The sequence below is a fragment of the Periplaneta americana genome, chromosome 11 (assembly GCF_040183065.1).
Source record: "Periplaneta americana isolate PAMFEO1 chromosome 11, P.americana_PAMFEO1_priV1, whole genome shotgun sequence".
NCBI classification, from domain to species: Eukaryota; Metazoa; Arthropoda; class Insecta; order Blattodea; family Blattidae; genus Periplaneta; species Periplaneta americana.
In genome coordinates, this window is record NC_091127.1 from 53,286,372 (window position 1) to 53,313,819 (window position 27,448).

Sequence of the window (27,448 nt, forward strand, 5' to 3'; positions counted from 1 at the left end):
TTTCCAATGACTTTCACATCATTCTTCTACTTGGTTCCCAATACAAACTTTTTGATGTCTTTTAATCTTTCTCATTCGCTGTTTAAACTTTCACTTTCCAATAGATATTCTGCGTTCTTTGTATATCACACATTTACTGGAATTTACTATATTATTGTATTATAGACTAGAGTGCTGGTGACCCATGGGATCACTTATCTGCCAGATGTGGACATTATTGTGGTTCTGAAAGATGGTGAGGTTACAGAACTTGGCACTTACAAGCAGCTTCTAGAGAAGAAAGGTGCCTTTGCAGAATTTTTAGTTCAACATTTACAAGAAGTAGGTGCTGATGATGGTACATCAGAAGCTGGTAAGAAAGTTTGAGAGTTACAAGTTATTTTTATAATGTTATTGTTTGTATTATTTTAATCCTTTAATTGAAAGTCATATCTTCTGTGGTTGTGTGATTTAAATTAACAAATTCATTACTTATTTACTTATGGCTTTTAAGAAACCCGGAGGTTTATTGCCGCCCTCACATAAGCCCGCCATTGGTCCCTATCCTCAGCAAAATTGGACACTTGCATTAAGTTCACTTTTTGGAGGATGACAATTAATTGAGGGGTTTGCCGGAAGAAAGGCGGATAGACCTCTATGCCCTTCTTCGGGAAAATGGTTTAAAATGTAGTGAATAATTCGCTAATTATAGTAGCGAAATTTTGTTTTGATTGTACTGTACATACCTGCAGGACAGGGCTGCGTGCGTGCGTGATTTAGTCAGTCAGTCTACAAGTGGAGCTAGTGCTTCGCGTTACGCATACTGTGTGTTTTCTCTTGGTAGAGACTAAGCAAATATATATAGTTCAATTTAGTCAGTCCAGTTGTTTCCTTTGACTGCTTTTTATGTTCATTATTGTCCTTGCTTTAAGAGTAAACAAACTTATGAAACTCATAGATTCAGACGGAAATATTTTATGTTCTATAAAGAGATTTGTTACAATATTCAGATTTTTGGGCTTATTGTTATCAGGATTATGTTGTTGTTGTTGTCTAGTGCCTTGCATTTGGCAATGAAGCCATTAGCAGTCGTGCTTTCCAATACTTTTGAACTGTAGTTTCTTCTGATCTTAATGCCTCACAGGTCTTCAAGTGGTGTTCATTCATTTCTGCTGGATCGTTACACAGGACACATATGGGTGAAGCTGAGATATCTATTCTGTAGAGATGACTTGCTAGACAGTCATGATTTGTCAATAGTCTGAAGGCTGCAACTGCTGTTTTCCTTGGTCTCTGGGGGATTATATCTGGGTTGGAAAGTAGTGTAATCCATTTTTTGTCTTTAGCATTTGATTCTATTTCTTGTAGGTATGAATGAGAAAATTTTGTAGTGATCAAGCGTTTTATTGAGGAATATGAGAAATTAAATTTAGATTTTTGTTTTATTGTTGTGCCTTTCTTGACAAGTGTGTCTGCGGTTTCATTCCCCATGACTCCACAGTGTGCTGGAATCCATTGGAGACGGACAGTCTTGTTAACTTTTTGGAGTTGTGTCAACATTTTGTAGCATTCTCTTATTTTTGTTGACTTCTTTGTAGCATTTGAACATATTCCCTGAATTGCAGCTTTAGAATCTGAAAGAATTACTGTCTTGTTATATTTATTTAAGGGAAGATATAATAATTGTCGGAGAGCAATGTGTATAGCCTCTATTTCACCATTATAATTTGTTGTGTCTCTGCCAACAGAATGATAAAAGGAAAAATGTGTACATGTAACTCCAGCTCCAGTAAGGTTTTCTGTTGTTGATCCATCAGTATATATGTGTAGCCATTCTTCTGTAGGGTATCTAGTATTGATCGTTTCCAGTGTTAGAAGTTTTTGTATTTCTTTTGGTGTGTCTGATTTACTTATTTCCTCTGTTAATTCCAAACTGAAGATAGGTTGCAATAATTCCAATGGATTTTCTCTTATAAGTAAATTTTCTCTTGTGTTAGGAATGCTATCAGGATTATACAAAGAATAAATTTTATTTATTTATGTTCACACAAAATGGAGATTTTCTTTTTCTGTTTTATTCAGAGATTTTGCTTTGCGTACTTAATGTCTACTCAGTATATCTGAAATAATGTAAATTACTTTAGAAGTAGATAATAAATGTCATAAAATGTATCTTTGTTTCAATTCCGTGTGAAATTTAAATCTGAAATCTACGTTAAATCCCCTAAGCAAATCATTATATGGATAAAGGGCATATAGATCAAAGTTTTATATGGTACAAATATAAGGAAATTTAATAATATAAATTACGTAAATGCTACAAAACATTTATACTCGCTAAGATTTTAAATTTAATGTATAATTTTTGTTTACTGTCTTTATAACATTTTATTCAGGTGTGTTTTAAAATCTTAGATTGCCTATATCTCAATTCACAATATTGATGTATACACCCTTTTTCCGGCAAACCCCTCAATTGTATGTAAAAAAAGATTTAAATGATGTTAATTTAAATTTCAGACTTAGATGAAATTAAACAGCAGATAGAAAATACAATTGGTGCAGAGGAACTCCAACTTATCCGTGCACGATCCAGAGAATCTGAAAGTGATACAGGTTCACTTGGTGAGAAGCGCTCACTGTCTGGATCACTGAATAGGTAATGATTACAAGATATCTAAATATGTATTACAGCTAGAGTGAATAGATTTTTCATTTTCGTTGCACTGTGTCATAAATCCAGAGATATTCAACATTTTGGAATCACGTATTAGTTTCATCATTTGACAAGAGAAAGAAAAGGAAACCATCATTTGGGTTTGCCATCGAAAGACATTCTGCATGACAGTGCTAGTTTGTAAACAAATGTTTGCATCCTGTTTTAACACACTACGATTTATTATTTGTTTCAGACAATATTCCATAGAAAGTAATACTGAAAAGTCAGGCTCTCTTCGTAGATTGAATTCAATCGATAAGGAAAGTGGATCTAAAACTAACTTTATAGCAAAACCTGGTGGAGACAAACTCATTGAAGCTGAAAAAGCTGAAACTGGAAGTGTAAGTTTACGGAACTAAGTTTTTACAACATCGCTTTTTTTTTTTTTAAATATATATGCGTACATTTGTAATTTATATGTTCTGTTCCTTTAACAGGTGAAATGGCGTGTATATTCCCATTACCTGAAAAGTATCGGCATCTTCCTCTCTGCAGCAACTATCTTTTCCAATCTCGTTTTCCAAGGTTTCTCAGTGGGTTCCAATGTGTGGCTCTCTGCTTGGTCAAATGATGAAAGCATGTATAACAATGGCACGCAAGATGAAGGGAAAAGAGATCTCTACTTGGGTGTTTATGGAGCTCTTGGCTTTGGTCAAGGTAAGACAAATTTTTCTTATATTATTTGCATTAAAAAAAACATATTTGATATTACACTTGGTAATAAGAAATTTTCTTCAGAAACATATTTCCAGTATACTGTTCATAATTCATACTCAAAGTGCTACATACTGGGACCAGAAAAAAAAATTAGGAGATATGTTTCTGAAAAGATAAGTAATGTAAATTATTTTCTTCGTAATTCCAACCATATTTTTAATGTCAGAACAGCTTGTTACAAGAGAAAATGAAATTACTTATTAAATTTGAAAACCACTGAAAACTATATATTCATCATCAACATCCATCATCATCATCGTCATCATCATCATCAACATCAGTATTAACTGTTAGATCTTAGTTGTCTGGTACAGTCCCCTACATTGTCCTTAAAGATTGTTCCAGTAGTCCATAGAATACATATATTATTATATTGTATTATCAGATGAGAAACTTTTGAACATGAATTTCATGTACTGTATTGGCCTGAATCAAATACGATGTTTTTTGCATAAAAACTGCACTGTGGAAACCGGACTCATATTATAATTGAGGCCTAAGCCATTTCAAGTGTGAAAGAAGTCTACTTATACATTACGCAGACTGTACTATCAATATATTGCGCAGCGTCATCTTCTGTAACACATACAGGACTGGGCCTGCTGCTCTGTCAAAGTCACACATTCTATCTGATCTACCCTATTCCTGATGTTTGTTACTGTACCGGTACCATAATATTACTGTACTGGTACTCTATCTCATACATTGGTGAAATTTATTTTATCGTGTTTGAAGTTTGTTTGAAGGTTTAGTAAATTCATGTAAAATACGAAAACAAAAGTCTATAAATAATTATAGGTGATTGTACCAAAAATTCAATGTGCGCTATTTATCTAACAGTCGATCTAACCACCAATGAGATACTGCATTGGGTAGTAATGAAGGATTTGAAAGAAATGACTGTATTACGAGAGATTATTGGAGGATGGTAGCTTTGGATCGCTATGGCTGGAGACGAGTCCTTGAGGAAGCCAAGACTCAGCAATGAGTTGTAGAGCTAATGATGATGATGATGTATTACCAGAGATAAGGGTACAGTGTATTAGTTTCCTTTCATTCTATAACATTTTTAATGTGTACATTGTATATAGTGTAATATTTTTATTTTCCTAAAAAGAACATCTGAAAACTTGGGATCGTATTGTATTCGGGGTCGTACTAGATTCAGGCCAATACAGTACATATAAAACCCTCTCAACATAGAAAACACTGTTGTTTAACATAAGTGTTCATATCTCAGACAGTAAATATAAATTTTCTGCTATTAACAACAGTAAAACATAATATGGTTCGGAATTTAATAGAAATGATTTACATCACACTTTTCATATTCTTAGTTTTCAGGAATTGTCATGCCATGTTTTGTTCTGTTTAACAATTTAACTTTTATTTTCATTTATTTATTTATTTATTTTTTTTGTATCAAGATGTAAGACAAGGACACTACATACACATAAAAGCTACTAAGCATTCTGATTCGGCAATATAATCAATTTAAAATCTCAGGTATGATAAATTTCAAGAGAAGAGTTGTATACATTTTTTTTTACTTATGACATGTTTCAAAAAAGCTTCGTTTGCTGTTAAATAGAGAGTGATAATGTGTTTTATAGAAATTACGCATTGAAATTTGTGTAATTTTTGGTTTCAGTCTTTGTACCACGATATAACGGTATAACTGTTGTTTAATATTTTGTACTAAGAATTTGTCATTTCATGTCGGTAAAAAGATAGGCAAAACTACAATCTGTATGTATGAAATAGTTAAAATCATCATAACATTGAAAACTCGCCCTCAAGGAGTTACAGTCATGATTTACTTTTAAATATCGTAATTGTTTTTAAGGAAACCTGAAATCCTCTAAATACAAAATAACATAATTGTTCAACTGTAAATATTCTATTATTCCTGACCGAAGATACAAATGTTCTGTGATTAACAATAGGTCGAGATGGGAAAACAATTTCATGTGTCCCTGTTTTATATCTAGACATTCAGTTCAGAAGCATTCATTGATGATTAAGTGTCAGCTTTATTTGGTGATAAATCGACGTAACATGTGTCAATGAAAGAACATGTTACAATGGAAAAAAATGTCTCAGGATTTACATTAGCTGCACTGTTGTCTTGCTATTGTTTAAATCCCTTTGAAGCAAGGGTCTACAATGAAGCCATCAAGGAATATGACTTTCTCTGCTGCCATCGACTTCATCAAAATGTGAGGTATTATGTAATTTTACAGAGGATTGGATCTTGCTATGTTCATATATGATTGAACAATACCTGCTGTTTATAATATATATTTGCGCTATATTGTACAGTTACAACGAATTTTTGGAATTGTCTAATTTGATTATCACTCTGAACCTGAGTTCAAAATACCCTCATTGAAAATGAATTTTGACTATATGAATGCCAGCATGTAGGCCTATAATATAATTTTGGAAATTAATATTGAGACTTCTTAATTTCGTCATATGATGTATGAAATATAATTCACAGAATGTTTTCAGTTAGGAAGACTTACTCATGTTTTTCTTTCATCTCTATTTTCGTATTTCACTTTTTTTATATGCTGAATAATTTGTTTCGTGTTTTCTTATTTATACAATTTTATACTGGTAATAAAATTATTATGTTCAGTGTAACAAGCTAGCATATTCTTTTTCGGAAATGTCTGGGTTTTTTCTTATTGTTGTTTATTACTCAGTCTCGACCAAATCTGGCAGAGGTTTAATTAGAACTGCATGTGAACAACTTTAGCATTCTTACAGATTTTAGAAATTATGTGCCAAACACGTTATATTAAAGTCCAAGAGTATCATTATAGTCTGCTGTAAAAAAATAACCATAGTTATAAATGAAAAAGCTTTGTATGTGATTTTATTGGAGAAAATGTGAATAGAATAATAATATTTCATCGCTTAACACTGTCATTAAATTGGAATTGCATGAATTGATGTAAAAAAATGGTTTATCTGTATATAGTTTCTGGTTATATATGATTGTTACAGTAGAATACCCACAAGTCAAAAACTTATTTTATAGCTAATAAATTATGCAAGTTTATTGCGATGGTAGTTTGTATAATATAACTTAGTTATAGGACTGTATGAAGAAGTATTTAAACTACTAAAACTTTAGCATGAAATATCGATTTTAAACTTATATTTATTTGAACAGATATTTGAAGTAAAACCCTCTCAACGTGAGTGCTATATGATTTTTATTTATGAAGTATATGGGAGATTACTTGTTGGTTATGGGAATGCTGTATATTTTAATCAGATCTATGCTTTATGACTTTATTGAGCAGTATAAAAGCATGATGTCAGGCTTGCATACAGTTAGTATTAGTATAATGGTTTTGTCTATAATTTTCTCATTATTGATTGCATGATTGCTGCAAATGTTCTTGAAAGTAATGGTGCCAAGTTGATAATATTATCTGATATACCATGTGCAGTATTTTTGCGTCAGATGTTTATCTATTCTTTTAAATGATTTTGGCTGGAAAACTCATTCTTTTCATGTAAATTGAAGAAGTTTACAGATATTAAATTCTTATAAGGCAAGATACGATTCAGATTTTCTTGAGAATGTTTTAGTATATCCCATAATTGAATTACAACTCCAAGTCTAAGTAACTATTATATTTCTGAATACTACACTTTGAAATTCGTGGAAATTCGAAACTGCGCATGCTTGCCTCCAAAAAGCTTGTTTCCTTTACTGATGCTGTTACTGCTTTAGAGACAGTGAAATGCTTTGTAACACAACATGATGTAACTGAACAAATTATTATATAACAATTATTTGAGGGCATGATTTCTTCTGTAGGTGCAAGCAGTCCTACATAATGGATATTTTTTTATAATTTTTAAAAATTATTTATTTTATTTTATTTTTTTCATTAATAATTGCATGTTTTTAAAGTCTATTTCAGATGTTATTAAATGTCATTTCATTTATAACTTACGTTTTTCTCACTATGCTATTTATTCTTCAGACATCTGTAAAATGTATAAATGAAGATTTAGTTTGTATTTAATTGATGAATTGGTATGCTACAGAGTACTATTTAAATTCATTCAAATTAGTGTAATGTTACTGTCAATGGCAACTTATTAGTCAGTAGCAAAAGTCCTACATAGTACCCAGTTACTAGATACTGTTATTGTCTTCTCAAAACTCATCGATCTTGTGTGCATGTGCAAGTAGCAAACTTAGTTGCTGTTTCACTTCCAAAATAACTACTGCCCTTGCTATGAACAAATACATGTGTTATAGTTATTCTTGATCAGTTGTCAGCTGAAGTTCAATTGTTACTTGTCAAATGCATGCCAGTTAATACAGTCAACTCCAGATATAGTGAACCTCTGCGGACTTGCATATTTCGTTCACTATATCCGAGGTTCACTAAATCCAAAGTGTCTCTCCCCTAATGAATGAAATTGTGAACAAGAAAATAAAATACTATACAGTAATTCAAATATTTCATTTTTTTTTAAATGGATTACACTGTATACTGTTACTCAAAGTTGATTTACTTAAACTATGCTGTCGGCCCACATCCGCTTGCGAAAGACTACATTCATTGTCATTTCTAATATTCGCCTTATCTTCCAAAGAAAACACTTTATGCTTCAACTTTTTATACAATACATTCACTGCTCAACCACTAGAAACAGACTGATCAGGTAGAAATGACAAATGCTGTTATGATATGACTGCGTACTCACCCTTGGAATTTCCCGGGTCACTTAATGGAAACTGGGAGGGGGTTGAAAGAGTTTGAAAGCCATTGGAATCTTACTTTCATTTATGCTCTGGACATAATGTCCGTCCCCTTTTAAAAAAAGAAGGCAATTTTATTTTCTGTTTCGATGCTATCCGTCATAATGGAAATGTTTTTAAGAACAAAAGACAACCCTTTGACAGTGAAGGATTAGAAAAACCAGTAGAGTAGTGTGCCTGAGAACAGAATGGTATTCCTTCGAGGGTGAAGTGGTCATGCATTGTCTGGATTTACAGTACAGCTCATTGTCTAGGAACCACTAATACTACCTTTGTCATTTAACTAAAGGAGTAATAAACTTAGAATTTTGTTCTCAACACATTCTTTCAATTTTGTACAAGAAGGTTTGACTTCAAATAAGAATTTATCAGGCAGGATACAACTCTTGTAACTTCAATTTTTAAGGTTTACTATAACCGAAGGGAGGATTCACTATAAACAAAAATATTAAAGTACTTTTTAATGTATGCTGTTCAGGACCAATGATTTAGGTTCACTATAGCAAATGTTCACTATAACCGAGTTCACTATATCCAGAGTTGACTATAGTTTAATTAAAAAATAAAGTTGAATTCTTCCAGTTTTTAAATTACCGTATGTTATTGTGTAATTCCCTCTCCCTTTGTTTTTAAATTTTGTGACTGGAAACACTTTGAGGAGGGGTTATACAGTATGCGAGTATGTTTACTCGGGGAATACATAAAGCAGTTATTAGGCTTAGTGCTTGATAACATGAATAGATATACCAGGAACTTGTTAATTCACTTTTATTTTGGTGATGAATCTACTATCAAACTGGTGGGGTAAAGGAGGAGTAATGAAGGCATACATAAAAATAAAGGTAAATTTACTAGAAAACAGTACGCCAGATTATCTGCTCATTTATTATCATAAATAGAGAACGCTTTACAAATCTATAATTCAGTCGTGCTTTCCCCACTTGTTTTTCCCTACACTGTGGCATCACTTTCATGAATACCATTACTTTTTTTTTCATTGATATCTGGTTCAGATTAATTCATCAATCATCATCAACTTCTTCATTTGCAGAATTCCACTATATGTCATTCTCCGATCCATCAATTTCATTAGAAACTCTAGTTTTTTAAAGCTTTTGCTAACAGTATCCTCACTGACGATCCCCATGCTTCAATTATCCAGTTACACATTATTGATATCGATGGCTTCTTTCGTCAGCTGATAATTACCAAATGTCATCCATTTCTGCATATAGGCATTGGACATATCTCTGAAGGGCTTGTTGTTGCTAACATTTAATAGCTGAAGAATAGCTGTCAAACTCCAGGATCTGACTTCATTTGTTTTAATTTTTTCTTTCACTGCTTCCACTAGACGATCCTGGAAACTGTCGACATAAGAAAGAACTTGCTTTGTAATAATACACCTGGCTGTCTTCTCCATAATTTTTCCAAACAATCCACTACTAATTCTGCAGAATCCATTCCTTTTCTTGAACTCGGTTGTGAATCTCTTGTGGTATAGTTAATTTAGTAACATCTTCCTTTTGAAGATGTTGTAGGTGGAAGTTCAGTTCCTCTGCATCTGTAACCTTCATAAGTACAGAATGCTTTTAGATCCAGTTGTTGTGTTTCTTGGCATTTTAAAGAACACAGGTCTTTGGTCAGCATTACCAATCCATGCTAGCAAGCATTTATATTTCTGCCGAACTTGTACAATTGAAACATACCTGTGAAACTCAATCACTTTGTCAGTGCAGTCTCTTGGAACACAGTGACACATAGAAGTTTTTTTTTCGCAGACTCATATTGTCTTTTCTCACAAAATTAATCAACCAATACTCACTCTAAATTGACTACCACTGATGTTGCTAGCTTTGTTCTGTAACATTATATAGGAAACACCACAAAATCATTACGAAGTTGATTTATATATTCCATGACACACACCATTAGAGATGGCATGAAATTTTCCAATTTTAGGCCCACAAAATATTTTTTTGCTTTGCTTTGCTTTGCTTTGCAGCCATGAATTTTTATTTTTGCCTGTGCCAGTATCGGATTAAATTAGGATCAATGGGGAATTGTCTTCCTGCTGCCTTTATCCCGTTCTTATCGGCAGAAATTTTTACTGTGCTAGTTATAGTACTTTGTCATTTCAACTTATATTAACACAGTGAAACCATCAAACATACACTAATATTGGTACTGTTCTTCAGTTTACATCTCTTTCCATAAAATCTGTACAGTTTACATCTCTTTCCATAAAACCTGTAAACATACAACAAAGAGAGCAGCGGGTATATATCTATTATGAGTTCGGTGACTCTGGGTTTTTTGCCTTTGCACACAGAAAAAATAACAGGATTCAAAACAAATAAATTTGTCACAGTGCTGTTTGAAAGGAATTTCCAGTGATCTTTGACTAGTATACGATTTTACTAGGAAAAGAAAATATACGGTATTTGATTTAATTTTCTTTTTTTAATGATAAAATCTTAAGAAAGGAATTACGTGAGGGGGAATTATGTGATAAAATGTAGTATTTTCACAAAAGAAAATAAAGCTTCTGTATATCCCCTCAAAGGCAGCGAGAGACGTCATTGTCAAATAATCAAACCAAGCACCCTCCTGAGAGTTTGTGAGAGAGGATGGTAGACAAAAAAGAAGAAATGCCCATATATTAGGAAATTAAAAAATCTACACATGATAGCAATGGTAAAATCAGGTTTGCCATACATTGTGTGAATTCGCATACACATATTCTTTTTTTAAATCGTGGCAGAATAAAATTAAACTTCGAGGAAAGTGACTATGAGGAATTTAAACCATGTACGTGAATTTTATCAGATACGCGAAATTCATTGTTGCTTGGCAAACCTTTGTGAAATCATCATATGCTTTGTCTGAAAGGAGGGGAATATTTTAGCATAATTATGTTAATGGTTAATATGTATGAACTCGTTGATAACATTACATTTAATATGGTACCTAATAATTTAGGATAGACAACAAATATTTCCATGTATTAAGTGAATTATTGAAATTATTGTCTAATTCTGTCATCTGGTAAGTGAAACAGCTAGGTTGGATGCGAGTAACCAAGAAATTGAGGACACTTTGTAGTAGTAACTTGATCAGTCATAGGAAAGTAACATGGTAGAATAAATGTTTTTGTTGGTGTTAGGGTGGTAGTATTATTCTTGGACAATAATTTCCATACATGATGAGCACCATCTTTGGATAAATGTGAATACCATTGATATTACACCAACATGCAATGAGCACTATGTGGATCACACTGGTCATGCAGATATATTCGTTAATTTATTTATGAATTTAGTCATGCCAGTGTAACTTCTGCTTGTAAAAAAAAAAAACACATGGTCTATCTTGATGCATTTGCTGTTCACTTCAGTGGTCTACTATATGCCACACACATATAGTTACTCCACAAACTAATGTAATACTAAAAATATTTACGAGGGGGATCCAGGAAATAACGACCGTTCGCGCATACCTGCCGCGCAGCTGACTCCCCTTCCTTGTTTGAAGGTCAACTGGCTTCCTTAACATGTATTCTCATAATGTTGTGAGTACTGGTTGCAACAAGTCACCATTGTGCATTTTGTGTTACTTCAAAATGAACGACGTGATTGATAATCCCACCGACTGTGAGGTGAGGAGTGTGATTCGATTTTTGAATGCCTGACATTTGAAACCTGCAGAAATTTACCGGCAATTGAAGAAGTGTATGGTGATACTGTAATGAATGAAAGAAATGTGAGAAAATGGTGCGAAATGTTCAACAATGGGTGAACAAATGTCCACGATGAAACTCGACCCGGACGCCCATCACTCATCACAGAAGACCTGAAGACTAAAGTGAATGACAGAATCTTGCAAGACAGCGCACATCACTCGACGAATTGCATATTGCCTTTCCTGACATTTCTCGTTCTTTGCTTGGTGAAATTGTGTCGCAACATCTTGGCTACCACAAAATCTGTGCACGATGGGTTCCACGGCAACTGAGTGACCAACACAAAACTCAGAGAATGGCCTCAGCATTGACATTCTTGATGCAATATCACACAGATGGAGATGCCTTTCTTGATCAAATTGTGACTGGTGATGAGACCTGGGTGTCTCACAACACCCCAGACCAAGCGCCAATCACGTCAGTGGCATCATCCCTCATCACCCAAGAAACCGAGAAAATTCAAACAGACTCTCTCAACACAAAAAGTCATGGCTACTATCTTTTGGGATCGTAAAGGTGTTCTTTTGCTGGATTTCATGCCAAAAGGCACTACAATCAATGCAAATCATTATTGTGAGACTTTACGAAAACTACGGCGAGCCATCCAAAACAAGAGGCGAGGAATGCTTTCGAGAAGAGTTGTGCTTCTTCACGACAATGCCCGCCCGCACACTGCTGCTTCAACTCGAGAACTGCTGGATCAATTCGGTTGGGAAATCTTTGATCATCCGCCCTATAGTCCAGACCTTGCTCCTAGCGATTTTCACCTTTTCACTAAGCTGAAAGACTTTCTGGGTGGTACGCGTTTTGGAAGTGATGAAGAGTTGAAGAAGACAGTGAACACCTGGCTTAATGAACTGGCGGCAGAGGAGTATAACACGGGAATTCTAAAGCTAGTGAACAGATACGACAAATGTTTAAATGTAGGTGGTGATTATGTAGAGAAGTAAAGGAAGCTTCAGTTATGTAACAGACTTTGTTTTTTCAAATAAATATATATTTTTTTAATTATTACAACAGAACGGTCGTTATTTCCTGGATCCCCCTCGTATTATAGGATTGAAATAACATTCTCTTATCTTTAATACAGCTTTCTGGCATAGAATCTGCTTTGTGAATCTCAAATATCCTTTAGGTCCCAAAATGAAACTTAAATGTAGCAACTTTGAGCTAATTAGTGAATATCCTAATCAACCAGTACTATGGAGTGTTTATTTAATATTTTAACATTGGCTCGGGCAACTCTTGGATGTGAGATTATTATTGTTGATTTAGTATGCTTGCATTTAATTGAACCACTTCACCTAAAAATTATACATTAGCAATAGTGTGTGTACATATATGATTAGTAGAGACGAGAATTTCATGCACTATAAAATCCCAAAATATGCATGCACTCATGCACTATCAAGCTATGAAATATGCATGATAAAGCGAAAAATACATTAAAATATGCATTTTCATTTTTATTCCAAATGTCTTATTTCACTTCACTTTTTTTGCACAGTTAACAACCGAACAACATTCCTAAATTAGTTTCTATGAGATTCCTGCTTGTATGTTTTTGTAGGCAGAGAATGACCCCTCTACATCGCAAGAAGTTATGGATGCAAACTTGTTACAGTGTCAGGTCAAATTCTTCATTCAAGTTTCGCCACAAATAACCTTCACTGAATAAAAGACTCCGTAGTCCGAGTTTGCATTTATGACCCTGTCCAGTTTGTTTTCTGCCGTTACACCCACTTCCCCACGGGCATAACTGAGGGATCTATGAAATTGTTTGAATTCTTGCAATAAGTGAAACAGATGCGACATGCTGGTCGACTTGAAATTTTCTAGTACATTTTATCTGAAATTATAATAGACTTTATGGTTACCTAGATACGATTTCAAAACAGACATCGTAATTTAATTAATTAATTTAAAGAGGTATTGTAAGTTTTATAAAGAACAACTGCCATAGAAAATATTAGGAAACAGAATAGCAGTGCTTACCTCTTTACTGCAACAATCGCAGAATATGACAAACTCATCTGATCTAATTCTAATCCTTTAAATCACTGTGCAAAGAGTACAGTTTTGGAACCTTTAATTGAAGGCATATTAGAACCACATTAACACATGCAAACAGAATGAACAAACACATTAACCACTTACGAGGTTCACACACTGCAAAGGCAGTTTAGCGAATGATTCAATTTTAGAAGGATCTAAATTGCTACTGGTACTGGATAAGGGAGAGAATTTACAACCTCCCTACAAGAGGGTGCTTTTGACCTAAACTATTTGTCGGCAGTTTCCTTGAACCCTCTGTATTTCCTCTCTACTATTCTCAAAGTATTAAACATAATAAATCCATTTATGACACGCAGTCTATAGAGGGTCATCGGTAAAATGTTGTAAATGTGAACTTCCATCCATGGAAAGATCTTCTAACATCTTTTTCTGAAAACTTGACATTTTATTTCATTTTTCTGTTATTTAGTTTTTTCTTTCCCTCCTTCAATCCTGATCCTGAAGCTACAATAAGGAACATAAAATCGAGAAACTGAGATGTCCACTCAAAACCATTAAAACATGCATTTAAATTGAATATAATGTATATTATCTGCATTATTAAGCTAAAAATTGCTTAAATATGCATAATGCATGTTTTTATCCCCAAAAAGGCCAGAACATGCAAATATGCACGGGAAAAGTGCACATATTTGGAACCAGAAAGTAATGAAATGGATAAGTACCAAGTTTGAGTTATGTCCTATGTTTGTATAAAAATATGCATTTACATGGAATTCTCGTCTCTAATGATTAGTTATACATCTAAAGTGTAGATCATTATAAAATAACCATTGCTGAGATTTAAACTCGGGATTCCAGTGCAGAAAGGCAATGAAGTAAATAGATCAGCTAGAGCTGCTACCCTTTTGTGACATGTGTGCATATACCAGTACTATGCAGACTGATCCTACTACACTATCTACTTAACGAAATATGTTGGTGGGCAGCAAATGGTCATAAGCCAGTGGACAGACTGGTATGTTCAAATTCAAAAGTTTTCATGAAAACACATGTGAACAAAACACGGGCTTATATGTTACAGAGGACCGATACAACATGTGCGACCAAAACAGGTTCAGATGTTATTGAGGACCAGTACAATAACACGTGTGACTGAAACACAGGTTCAGATGTTACTGAGGACTGGTACAATAACACGTGTGACTGAAACACAGGTTCAGATGTTACTGAGGACCAATACAGTAACACGTGTGACTGAAACACAGGTTCAGATGTTACTGAGGACTGGTACAATAACATGTGTGACTGAAACACAGGTTCAGATGTTACTGAGGACCAATACAATAACACATGTGACTGAAACACAGGTTCAGATGTTACTGAGGACTGGTACAATAACATGTGTGACTGAAACACAGGTTCAGATGTTACTGGGGACCAGTACAATAACATGTGTGACTGAAAAACAGGTTCAGATGTTACTGAGGACCAGTACAATAACACGTGTGACTGAAACACAGGTTCAGATGTTATTGAGGACCAGTACAATAACATGTGTGACTGAAACACAGGTTCAGATGTTACTGAGGACTGGTACAATAACACATGTGACTGAAACACAGGTTCAGATGTTACTGAGGACTGATACAACATGTGCGACTGTAACATAGATTCAGATGTTACTGAGAACCAGTACAATAACACATGTGACTAAAACAAAGTTCAGATGTTGCTGAGGACTGATACAACACTTGCGATCGAAACATGGGTTAGATGTTACTGAGGAATTATACAACATGTGCGACCGAAACTTAGGTTCAGATGTTGCTGACAACTGGTACAGCAATACATGTGACCAGAATGTTGGTTTAGATGTAACTGGAGACCAGTACAACACATGCTACCAAAACAGGTTCAGATGTTGTTGAGGACCAGTACAACAACATGTGCAACAAAAACAGATGTTATTGAGGACCTGTACAACAACATGAGTGACAAACACGGATTCAGATGTTACTGAAGACCAGTATAACAAGACATGCAACCGAAACATGGGTTCAGATGTGACTGACGACCAGTACAACAACACTTGCAACTAAAAGACAGGTTCAGATGTTATTGAAGACCAGTACAACAACACATGTAACCAAAACATGGGTTCAGATGTTACTGAGGACTGATACAACATGACGACCAGTATAACAACACGTGCAACTAAAACATAGGTTCAGATGTTACTGATGATTAACAAAACATGTGCTTTAAGTTTTTTTACATTTTAAATTTGTAAGAAGTTTCAGAGATAGTATTTCTTGTACAGTGGCAGGTTTATTGTTAAGAACATTATAAATCCATGTGTTCCTTCTTTTTGAATCAAGTGCCATAGTTGTAGTGCACTGGTTGTGCTTTGCACTAAGAATGTTAATGTTGGTGATGAACAAAGAATTGGTTCAGTGAAAATGGAAGTATTCCTTCAGACGAATTTTTATTCCTTAGTTAGATATCGTTATACAGTAATTATTGTTTCTTAAAATATATTCTGAGCATAAATTGGGAATATCCTGTGCACACATTAAATCAACAATTTCTTCTTATGTAGTGCATTAATGAAAACTTCATAAAAATAAAAATTAATGACTAGTAGTTTCTCCACTGTAGAATTGGACTCAAGAAAGTTACTGTTTTTGTTATAAGTAATAGAGTCCTGCGTTTGGTTACTCTGAATATAAGTTAGGTGTAATGATCAACTAGCTTCACATGGTATGGAGAGCAAATTGTGAGTCAACAGTTCACGATGCAGTTCAGCAGTCTTCCCACATGCTCGGGTACTCTGTGTTTACATCTGTTTATTCATGTATCTGTGTGTATAGGTCGTTGAATAACAATAATAATACTCATGTACCAAAGATCATTTGGATTTAACAACAATAATGGTAGAGTATTTATTTAAAGGCAGCTTTATATGAAACAAAATATAATTTTTACTAGGGATAGACAAAACTAAAAAAAAAAAAATAATAATAATCAGGAGCCACTACGTTTTGTCCACGCATGCAATGAGAAAACCGTTCCACTTACTGAAATATATCAAATAATATTAAATATTAAAGCAATGCAAACTCACGCTCTCAGAGACACTCTGAAGCTATTGTATGTAGGATAAGATCTTCAGATGCACAACAAATATAACTATATATTAATTTGAAAATATCTTCCTACAACCGGTTTTGTCAATATTATGTATTAGCTGTAGTGACATAAAAGAAATCGAAGTCTTAAAAAATTTTGAACCCAATAAACAATTTAGGCATTACATAAACTTTTTTACTCGACATGGCTACCTGGCACCTGGAATTTGTCTACCCCTGATTTTTACAATATGTAAAATGCACCTATATACTTTAGATCTAATTAAAGTTTGGAATTAATAAATGAAAAATTATAAATATCAGCACAAATTTAAAATAAAACAAATTATGAGTGTGTGCTTTATGAGTCTCTACACATTACAATCAATGATTGTAGACATTTTAAGTGTTTCAAATGAAAAATGTTTTCTTTTTTTCTAATAAAATACATTTTCTTCTTTCCTAATGACGTGCTTGTTACCAAATTCTTCTATTGGAGCACTCATTTCCAACTGCCTAGTTTTGTTTTGTTTTCGTATGTTCACTGAACAGCAGACCTGAACTAAGTAGTGTTGTGGATGCCGTCAAGCTATACTCCATGCATACCTGCACTTTTGCGGGTTGCTTGGAGGCTTAAGGTAACCAAACTCAGGACTCTAGTAATAGTATTTTACTTATCTCACCTCATTACAATTTTCCTGGCTGTGTAAGGGTTTTAGTTCATAGAATTGAGTTAAAGGCACGTTTATAAATGTACCCTATCACATTTTATACATATTTTACACACGCATGTATGCACACATAATGAAACGCATTCTTCTTTTTGCTATTTTAATTTTTAAAGAAAATAGATTTGGAAATTCTTTTTTTTTAGTGGGAAATGTGTATGTTGTGCCCATTTCTGACACCAAAACTTATTGTTGAGCTCTATATATCTGACACCAGTATTTTGTTGTGCCACTTGCCACGACAAGGGCGGATGGCTTAGCTTTGAGATAATCGCGAGTTATAATCTCTATCAAGATAACACAAACGAATCAGACACTGCGTTATACTTCCTAACTCTCTGATATGATTTATAAACTGTACTTGCTTATGGATAGGAGGGATTCCTACTTAGAATGTGATCTCAGGCTTTCGAAATAATCACAAGTGTAGAAATTCACTATTACTAAGTTTATTAATAAGATATCAATTTACTACAGATAGATTATTAAATATTGAGATTGAACGATTTAGAAAGTATGAAAATTTCTGTTAATTCTAAAGTACCAAGATGAGCTAGTTAAATGAAAATTCTGAAGATTGAACTGATGATTTTACTTACAGTAGATAGTAGGGCGAACCCTGGTGCTGTTCACAGTTGATGCCATTTTCAGAACTTCTTCCTGGACGTCGGGAAGTTACGACCGCTACTGCATGACTGCTGTTTTGACCAATAACTAATGACCGCGTTTTGGACGTTTCATGTCCATTTATAAATTCTCGAACCGCGTCTTTTGTGACGTAACAGAGTGACGCTATTTTACCCGCGAATCTTCTAAAAAGACGGTATTGCATTCACTAAACACCATGCTTCTGATTCTTAACCATTATTTCAGATCGGCGTTTCCGGTCATCACTTAGAACAATACAGATTTAAGGAACTCTCACGACTGAATCTCTGTTTTTGCTTTACCAGTAACCAATAGAAATTGATGTATCGCGAGAGACGCTGCATGTTATATGTCAGCTGTTGCTAAGACTGACTTCGTGCTATGAGTAAAATGCAAGCGTACACATTTCTACCTTGTTCAAGGACTGGAATCTGCTACTGCTGATGTCGGTAAACTGTACGGTAATCTGTCGAAACAGGAAGTGATCTCTGTCGTAATGTCAAAGCATGTCTTCAACTGAAATGTTTTAATAAGTACAATTTCATTACTTTAAAATAAAGTGAAAATATATTGCTTATGGTCATAACGAAGTTATGAGTGCTTATCATAATCCTTGGGCACAACATGTACATTAAAATATACATAAATTTATTTTTATATCTTGCTTGCTTATTTTGGAATTGTTTCAAGAGAATAAGCCTTGATGGTACAGACCCAGAAAACAAAATTTGGGCGACCTGAATTTTGTTTCTGGGTCTGTACATGTGATATTTAATTTGTAGCTTATTTTGAAATGAAATGATATAAGAATTGTCTATTATTTTTCCCCGTTAAGGGTAATAATAGTGCTTCAAGGATGTGAACTGTAGTATTTAAAATTTAGTAATACTTAGTTATTTCATGTCTTTGTAGTCACAGCGGTATTCATCTCATCACTGATTCTGGCACTGGGCACTCTTCTGGCAGCTAACTATCTTCATGCCCAGATGTTGTCCCATATTCTCACGAATCCCATCAGCTTCTTCGATACTACACCCACAGGCAGAATTTTAAACCGGTTCAGTAAAGACGTTGACACCTTGGACAACACAATCCCACATAACATTCGGGCTTGGCTCAACTGTTTAATCTCGGTAATCTGTGTTATAACTCATTATTAAAAGAACGCCATTATATGATTTGGAAAGGAAATAAATATTTTTAAGTCTGTTTGAGAAAGTAACGAACATTTCTTCAGTGTAGATTGTAATATACAATGCACTTAAAAATTTTTCCTTATGTCTTTTATCTCTGTGTTCACTTTGGTAAATCGTTTTTTTTTTTATTTTACTGGAAATTAAGCATCCCTTTTCAACAGAAATATTTAAATTTTGTCATATTGCTTAATAAAAAATGTTTTTTATATGAGTTCTAAATAATAGAGAATACCAAACTTATATTATGCTACAGCATAGTCCACTGAATAAAAAATTAATTATTTCTTCGTTGCAATATTGTAACTGTTCGCTCACAAAAACATAATTTTTTTTTTTTTTTTGCAAGTCCTATGATTCTGTAAAATTGAATAACAGTGTAGGATTGAGAAATTCACCTGAACAATAAAATATGGCGATAGACAACAGGACTGGCAACATTCAGCAGCTGAGTCAGTTTTTCCATTTGCAATAATTAAAAGAGGGCGAGATTGTTGAATTTTCTTTTTACAAAGTGATATTCACTTAAATTATGGAGAGGCAAAGTGTATTGCGAAAACAACACTTCAGTTTTATCGAGAGTACTTTCCACAATGTTAACATCCTGCACTTCTATGGCTGTTGCCAAAGATTAAGATGGACTCTGTCATCTGATCAATGGCTGATATCCATACTACAAACATGAAATGTGAGATGGAAGAAAAACTTTGTAACTTTATACTATTATTATTATCATCATCATCATCATCATCATCATCATCATCATCATCATCATCATCATCATCATCATCATCATCATCCCCTCTCCTTTCAGTGGACTGTACTGTACTACCATATAAGTTTTACAAGTCCTTTATAATTAAATTAATGTTTAATTTTTAATTTATCAACAGTCCATTAATGTTATATTCACTTTTTATGGAAGATAATTTTAGCACAGTAACTGTGAGAGGAAACTACAGATAAAATTAAACTTTAATTTTTAGCGTGGTTATCAAAAAGATAAGTTTTGTGACAAGTAGTATTAGTTTATGAGATCTCCTTTAGTTTGTAGTGCCTTAAATAGTGTCATCCTGAGTGATTAAATGTTACAATTCTCTTTTATTAGATCCGAGGTATTTAGTTTGAAACTGAAATCAAGAATGGTGGACTTTTTAGGAGCCATAAAAATACTTAGTTTGGCTTTCTTCTGAAAGAATATAAAACGGAAGTATTACATCATTGATTTAGAACACATAAAGAAACCCTCTTTCTGAATGACAGGAGTACAGATGAAATTTACCGGCCATTTTTCACCTATGCCAAAATTCATCTTTGCTAGTTATCATTTCCTATCTTACTTTCATTGGAGTAATGAATTCTGCTGCCTAAATTTCTCGACTCAGAAATTAAATGTAATCTGCCACCAGAATATAGGCCAATTGCAAAGATTACATTTACATACCGGTATTTTTATTCTTCAGTAGGGAAATAACTGAGAAATAATTTGAGTTAAATCTCCCTTTAATTATTTTGTTATGATCATTCCTTATCTACCCCATACCAGTTTTCAAATTTTGAAACAACTGGAAACAACGTGTTATCACCATCATTTATGAGACACTGTTGTCACATAGAGAAGTAAAATTCACAGTTTGTTTACCATCTTCAGATTTTCACCAGTTGGCCTAAATTAAAATATGAATGTTATGTAGATGGCTTGTGTATAATTTAATGGTAATAGTTACGGACAGGCAATATATGAAATTTCATATTCTGAACCATTTCTGCTGGCAGTATGGGAACAAGGATTTTAATTATTCATGATGAATAGAATACAATTAACACCATATTTCATAATGTTTTGGTAAAAATTTCATGTCATAAAAATCTTCACCCCCCTCCTCCCCTCCCGTTCTCCTTCATATTTTACACGGTTTTCCCCTTCCGTTAATATTTTCGTAACTACCACTGAACTGGACTCTCCAGATATTATAAAGACACAATAGAAATATTTTCCAGGAAACGTTTTTGAGAAACTCAAGCCACCCATTGCATCAACATTCAGGATTTCAAGGGCAAGTGAAATCTTGAAATTCCCCTTTAGAGTAATTGAACTTATAGCACAATGAATTCGAGAAACCAAAACAAAATAAGTGGTTCCTATTCCACCTTTGCTCATTCTTTCAAATCCAGTGAAAGTCTTTTCAGTATTGCCATATCTACTTACATTGTGTAAATCAATATTTTAAATGGGTTTCAACCACAAATTTTTGTATCCACTTAATTTCTCCCCTTTTTGCAAAGGTGTAACCTTTGCCAGAAGATACAAAATTTATTTCATATTTTGGCAAATTTTTCTTTATATTTTGCCTGTCTCTAGTCTAGTAAAAATGTAACAGTACATAAAATGATGGTGTATAAAGCACCTTAGAAACTGTGCAGTCTAACAAGGGAAGTTATGTTACACTACAAGATCTTGTTACCAATTTATCGCTATCAGACGAGATTTTGCACGAGAAATCCCAGTGAATTGTTCAATTCTCCTTCTGCTTATCAACATTGCCCCCCCCCCCCCCCAATCCATCTAGCTTGCACTGTTCTCTTGTTCCCATGAAATTTATTACTGGTTTGTCGGTTTAAAGCTGAAAACTGGTATAGGAAATACTTAAGTGCATTTGTATAGTTAAGTATATCTAATTCTTTAATTATTATTTTAAAGACACTGTAACATGTGTTAATTTTCTTGTATCATTATAAAATGGATTAGATGAGAGTAACATCCTGTCATTTATCCTCAACCTTTTGCTGTTCCGAAGTAGTACTAATTGCTGAAATGTTATTTATTTAATGCTTTAGTAGACGATTTCCCAGTAGATAGCTTTATATACTGAGGTCTGCCATTCCAGTCTGTTGGGTGTAGTTCACGCAAGTAATGTCTGTTTGCATTGCTTGACTTAAAACTTGTAAAAATGTAGTGTCACTTGAACCACAAAAACACATCCTCTAACTGACTTGATTCTTGACTAAAATAAATGCAAGACATTGAAATATATTGAATATTTTTGGTAATAATATTTTTAATAGTGAATTTGATTATTTTTTTAGAAGGACTAAGTATGAAAATGATTTATTTAATTTTAGCTGGTGTACTTACCTGCCTGCTTGCCTACTTGCTTTCTTCCTTCCTTACATCGTAACTTGTTTCTTTCTTGCTTACGTGTTTTCTTGCATGTTTACTTATATGCTTGTTGAATTACTCTATTTTAGATCTTGCTTTTGCATGTCCTATTAGTATATTTTGCACAATGTTGTATCTATACTTTGGTTGTTTGATTTGGATGTAGACAAATTATGTCAATAATTTAAGCATTTCTCTATTTTGTTAAATGTTCTGTATGGTACTCAACTTAGCATAAATTCACTTTGTACAGTTTAAATTTACTCATAAGAGAATATGGTGATGAAATTACATGGAAGTCTATTGAATTAAATATTTTAATATACGAAATAGATTAACAAAATGATATGGCAAAGTTAACATAGTTTTACTCAACTGCGGTTTTGAGATATATTCATATGCGCTTTATAAAAACTGTAAAATTCATAAAAATTCTTTTTTCGTTTATAGAATTTGATTTCTAAAATCATCAATAAGATAAAATTACATGTTACTTTCTTAATATCTTAAAGAAATTGAGGAGCAACGTGTCTTATATCAGTATAAAGTTAACAGAAAACAGATCTGTTAATGTTAACTGATAATACTGTATGTTATAAAATCTCTCTGTTTGAATACGGTAACATCAATTCAGATAAATTTGATATCTCAGAAAGAAGAGTATGAAATATTTTTTAACTATAATAGCATACAGTCAGAAAAAATTTAATTTCAAAACCAGAAAAATGTGTGTAGGGAACTGAAGAAACTGAATTATTTTATTATTACATTTTCCATCTTGGTATACATAATTTATTATGGGTCAAGTATTATTATTTATTTATACTGTATTCATTTACAAAAATGATGGAATCTGAATTATCCTAATGTTGCAAATGATAGAAGAAAAACTTGAAATTACTTAAACCTAAAAATAATAGTAATTCAAGATTTTATATAAACTACATTAAGAACGATTTTAAGCTGTAGGAATTATCATTCAAGTTATTAGGTTTTGGCATTTGCATAATTTTTTTTATTTACTGTAGTCTTTTTTTTTTTTAACAAATGTACTTTGTTATTGTTAATACCTATTTTTTGTGTTCATTGTGGCTGTAAATAATCTCAGTTAAATTTAATTTTTGTTATTGTCAATCTATAAATTTAATGAGCAACTGACATAAAAGTTTACTCCTGCATTCAAACAAGTTGGCATTATCCTCGAAGAATGGCAACATGAAGTCACATTATTTATCATCACTGTAACAGTGCATGACAGGGAGCCTTTCAAAACTCAGTGGAGTTGCTCAGTCAAATCAGATGTATTTGATTTTTAGATGTGATGGGAGAAGAGAGTGGTAATTAATGTTGTTACGAAAGGTTGCAGTGAGGTCAGTTTAACGGAACAAAAGAAATTTTCAACAGTCCAAAGGATTTTAAATGTTTAGGCTTTCACAATGATTGTATTCAGAAGAAGATTTTTGAATATTCCTCTATGTGATAACATCTGCTGCGTGTTCAGTTCAAAGTGTGTCATGGCTCGCTGTATGCCATCATGTGGCTAGCCGATGAGCCTAGAGAATTCAATCTTCCTACACTTCCACAGAGGCATATTACCTATGTGCCAGAGAAGTTGCCTAGCAAGTACGGCGTTCATTCTGAAGAGTACTTACCGATACGTACGGTAACGCCAGTTGTGGCAGGAATATGAACTGTTTGGAAACACGTACTGAGGTGAGTTTTTTTCTTACTGTCGGGATATGGCATTAACTTGGATGGTCAACATGGACACGGAGCATTTGATTTGTATTGTGGAATGTTCCCGTACGCAACTGATGATAACGAATACCCTGCGTACAACTTGCCCATGCAAAACACAGTTCGAAAGAGGTTATGGTAGCACACAGAGTTTACAGACCACCATCTGTTGCTACGACGTTCAAGTTATACTGTACACGTTCTCAAGTTCAGACTGAATGCCTTGATTAATAGGCAACTTCTCCTGACATGAAAGCTGAAACTCGCTTCAAATCACTGACCCACAACAGTGACGTCATGACACGCTTTGAAATGAACACCCAGGATAATGTTTCAGAACTGAATACAGTTTCATCTTTAGAATAATATAAAAAGACCTACACCTCTGATTGAGGTTTTGGCTGATATGTACATTATTATCAGGCAGTACATCTCACTTGACAATATGTGTCAGAGGAAGAGCAATTGTTTGCATACATCTGAAGTCTGATTAGTGTAATAAGTACTAATCAGTGATATGTGCAGTGGAGGGAGGGAAGAAACTGGCCACCGTACATTTTGCTGGTAAAAATTTATTCTTCTATTGAATAGATTCAGTTTGGTTGGGCAACTCCATTACACATTTTGAGAGACTATTTTGTTAAAGTCTTCAATTTTACACAGCATTAAAGCAAAGTCTGAATTTTCTCTAAAGGATGGTAACATGAATTCATATTCTTCTCAATGGTGTTTACACGCATCATGGTGGCAAACATTGAATTAAAATTTGAAATGTTGAAAGTTGTATTTACTTTGGAAGATTAGCAGTCTCGTATTGGAATGGTTCCAGTGATCTCAGTTCTTCTGGCTTCACTGGCCAATTTTATTGGAACGCTGAATGCAGCTCATATCCTGCACGCTCTCTCTCTGGCTAACATTTTGAGAAGTCCCATCGCATTCTTCGATGTTACACCTGTTGGACGTGTGCTAAACCGCTTTTCTAAAGATGTTGACATTATGGATAATGTCTTGCCAATGACGCTTAGAGGATGGGCATCATGCTTTTTTTCGGTATGTAACAGGGCACACTTCCACTTGCTAAACAGCTGAATTGGTTATGTAATTGTCAGTATTGTTACATGATTTGTGCATTTACTAGACTCTGAAGCTTGTTTGTAAATGTCTAAAAGCAGCTGAAAATTTGAAATATGAATTTTATAAATTATTTTTACGACTATTTGTAAACTTCTCAGTTTCTAAATATAAGATGCTTAAAAACTCTAGAGTAAATTAATTTATTTCATTATTTTTTCATTTTTCTTTAAGTACGTAAATTTCTATATCCTCCAGTTATTGGATAGTTGTTTAAATTTTAATTACATACAAATTTTTTGTGATAACGATTTTTCAGAGAGCATGTATAAAATGATCTGAATAAAATATACGTCATTTCTGCTAAGACATTAATTTAGAAGAATTTATTAATTTTTTTATACAATAAGTTGATAATTAATTTGTCTCTGAATTAGATTCTTTCAAATTTTCGTAATTTTTTTTATACAAAAGCTTCTTTTAGAGGTTATTATTGATACTCTGGTAATATTATGTCTACCTATTTTGGTACATAATACTATATATTTAGTGAATAATTAATTTATTAAGTGATATTTTCTGTAAGAATGCACAAATCTGTAACAGTGACATGTGCATCTTCCTATTGCTCATTTATCCTTGATCACAAGTCAGGCAGTCTGAACAGTGGAAGGATTCTTGAAAAACATATAGTTCATCTTGTTGACATCATTACACATTCCAATTTGCAAAGTTTATTTTTTATTCAAAGTTTTAACAATTTTCATTTCCAGCACTTTCACAGATTTTATTAGAACCTATTTTGTCTTCTCTAGTTTCTCTGCCTTGTAACTTTTACTACCATATTTTTTGATAGAAAATAACACCATTGTAAACAATGACTTTTACCTTTTTACAGTTCGTCATATTTTTGGTGCATTGACTTTTATTTAAAAATAACTTCAAATGATTTTTTAAAAGTAATACTATAGTCACTGGTTAGTGCTACTTTCCGAGGACTGTTGTGGACATGTGTACACCAGAACCAAAAATAATTCTTTTACTTTGTCTTGGAAGCTTGTCAATTTCATTTCGTTTGCCAGAGTGTTCGTAATAAACATTTGTGATTCTTCACTATTGTTAATTAAAAATAAGTTTTTATTAAACTATGTTTTTTAAGATCTGAATTTGTATAATAAAAGTGAAATTAATAGATATGAGAATTTTTTTGCATATTTTGCATAGACTTCTTCAAAATTACTTCCTCACTCGTCTCATGGAAGTAGTGACATAGCCCAGAAACACAGATAAAATGCGCACACAACGTTATTTTTCTCACTCTATATCTCTTGCTTTTAGAAAGATGTAGGGACATAAGCTCATAGCCACTGTATAATGTAGAGGAATTATTAATTGGCTCAGCAATCAATTGAAATTCGTAAAATTTTGTGATTGACATATCTGTTGATGTTAATGCCAAAGGAAACTGTGATGTACATATATTGCTGCCATTGTTTTCTATTGTTATTGATGCATTTTACCCTTCCACCTCATTAACTACTCATATAATTAGTATCTTAATAAATGTTGAGACATTTAATTTCTAAAACTATCTTATGTATCTTAATATTTAAAGGTGTAAATAAAACAATTATTTCAGATGTGTCTGAATATTTCATATTTAATTTTTCAGGCTAAAACTTGAATTACTATTTCTTACAGTTTCCTTCAGCTTTTCGAAATTTTGTTGTAAATATATCATCTTATTTTTGATAGTGGATAATTTGTACTGATATTAAGTGATCAGCAAACGTATATTACATGTGATTA

The 27,448-nt window shown here is 33.3% G+C and overlaps 1 protein-coding gene across 12 annotated transcripts in view; it reads left to right on the top strand.

Moving 5' to 3' along the window:
* MRP (Multidrug-Resistance like Protein 1) overlaps positions 1 to 27,448 on the top strand; it is a 246,098-nt gene that overhangs the window by 156,925 nt on the left and 61,725 nt on the right. For 5 of the 12 annotated variants that reach the window (XM_069839445.1, XM_069839436.1, XM_069839437.1 and 2 more), the window contains exons 18-22: positions 166 to 352; positions 2,500 to 2,638; positions 2,892 to 3,039; positions 3,136 to 3,355; positions 19,391 to 19,611. In XM_069839445.1, the coding sequence (XP_069695546.1) occupies positions 166 to 352; positions 2,500 to 2,638; positions 2,892 to 3,039; positions 3,136 to 3,355; positions 19,391 to 19,611 (915 nt within the window). Of the gene's footprint in view, positions 1 to 165; positions 353 to 2,499; positions 2,639 to 2,891; positions 3,040 to 3,135; positions 3,356 to 19,390; positions 19,612 to 25,397; positions 25,619 to 27,448 lie in introns of all 12 variants that reach the window. The other 7 variants (XM_069839447.1, XM_069839443.1, XM_069839442.1 and 4 more) reach the window with 2 other exon arrangements.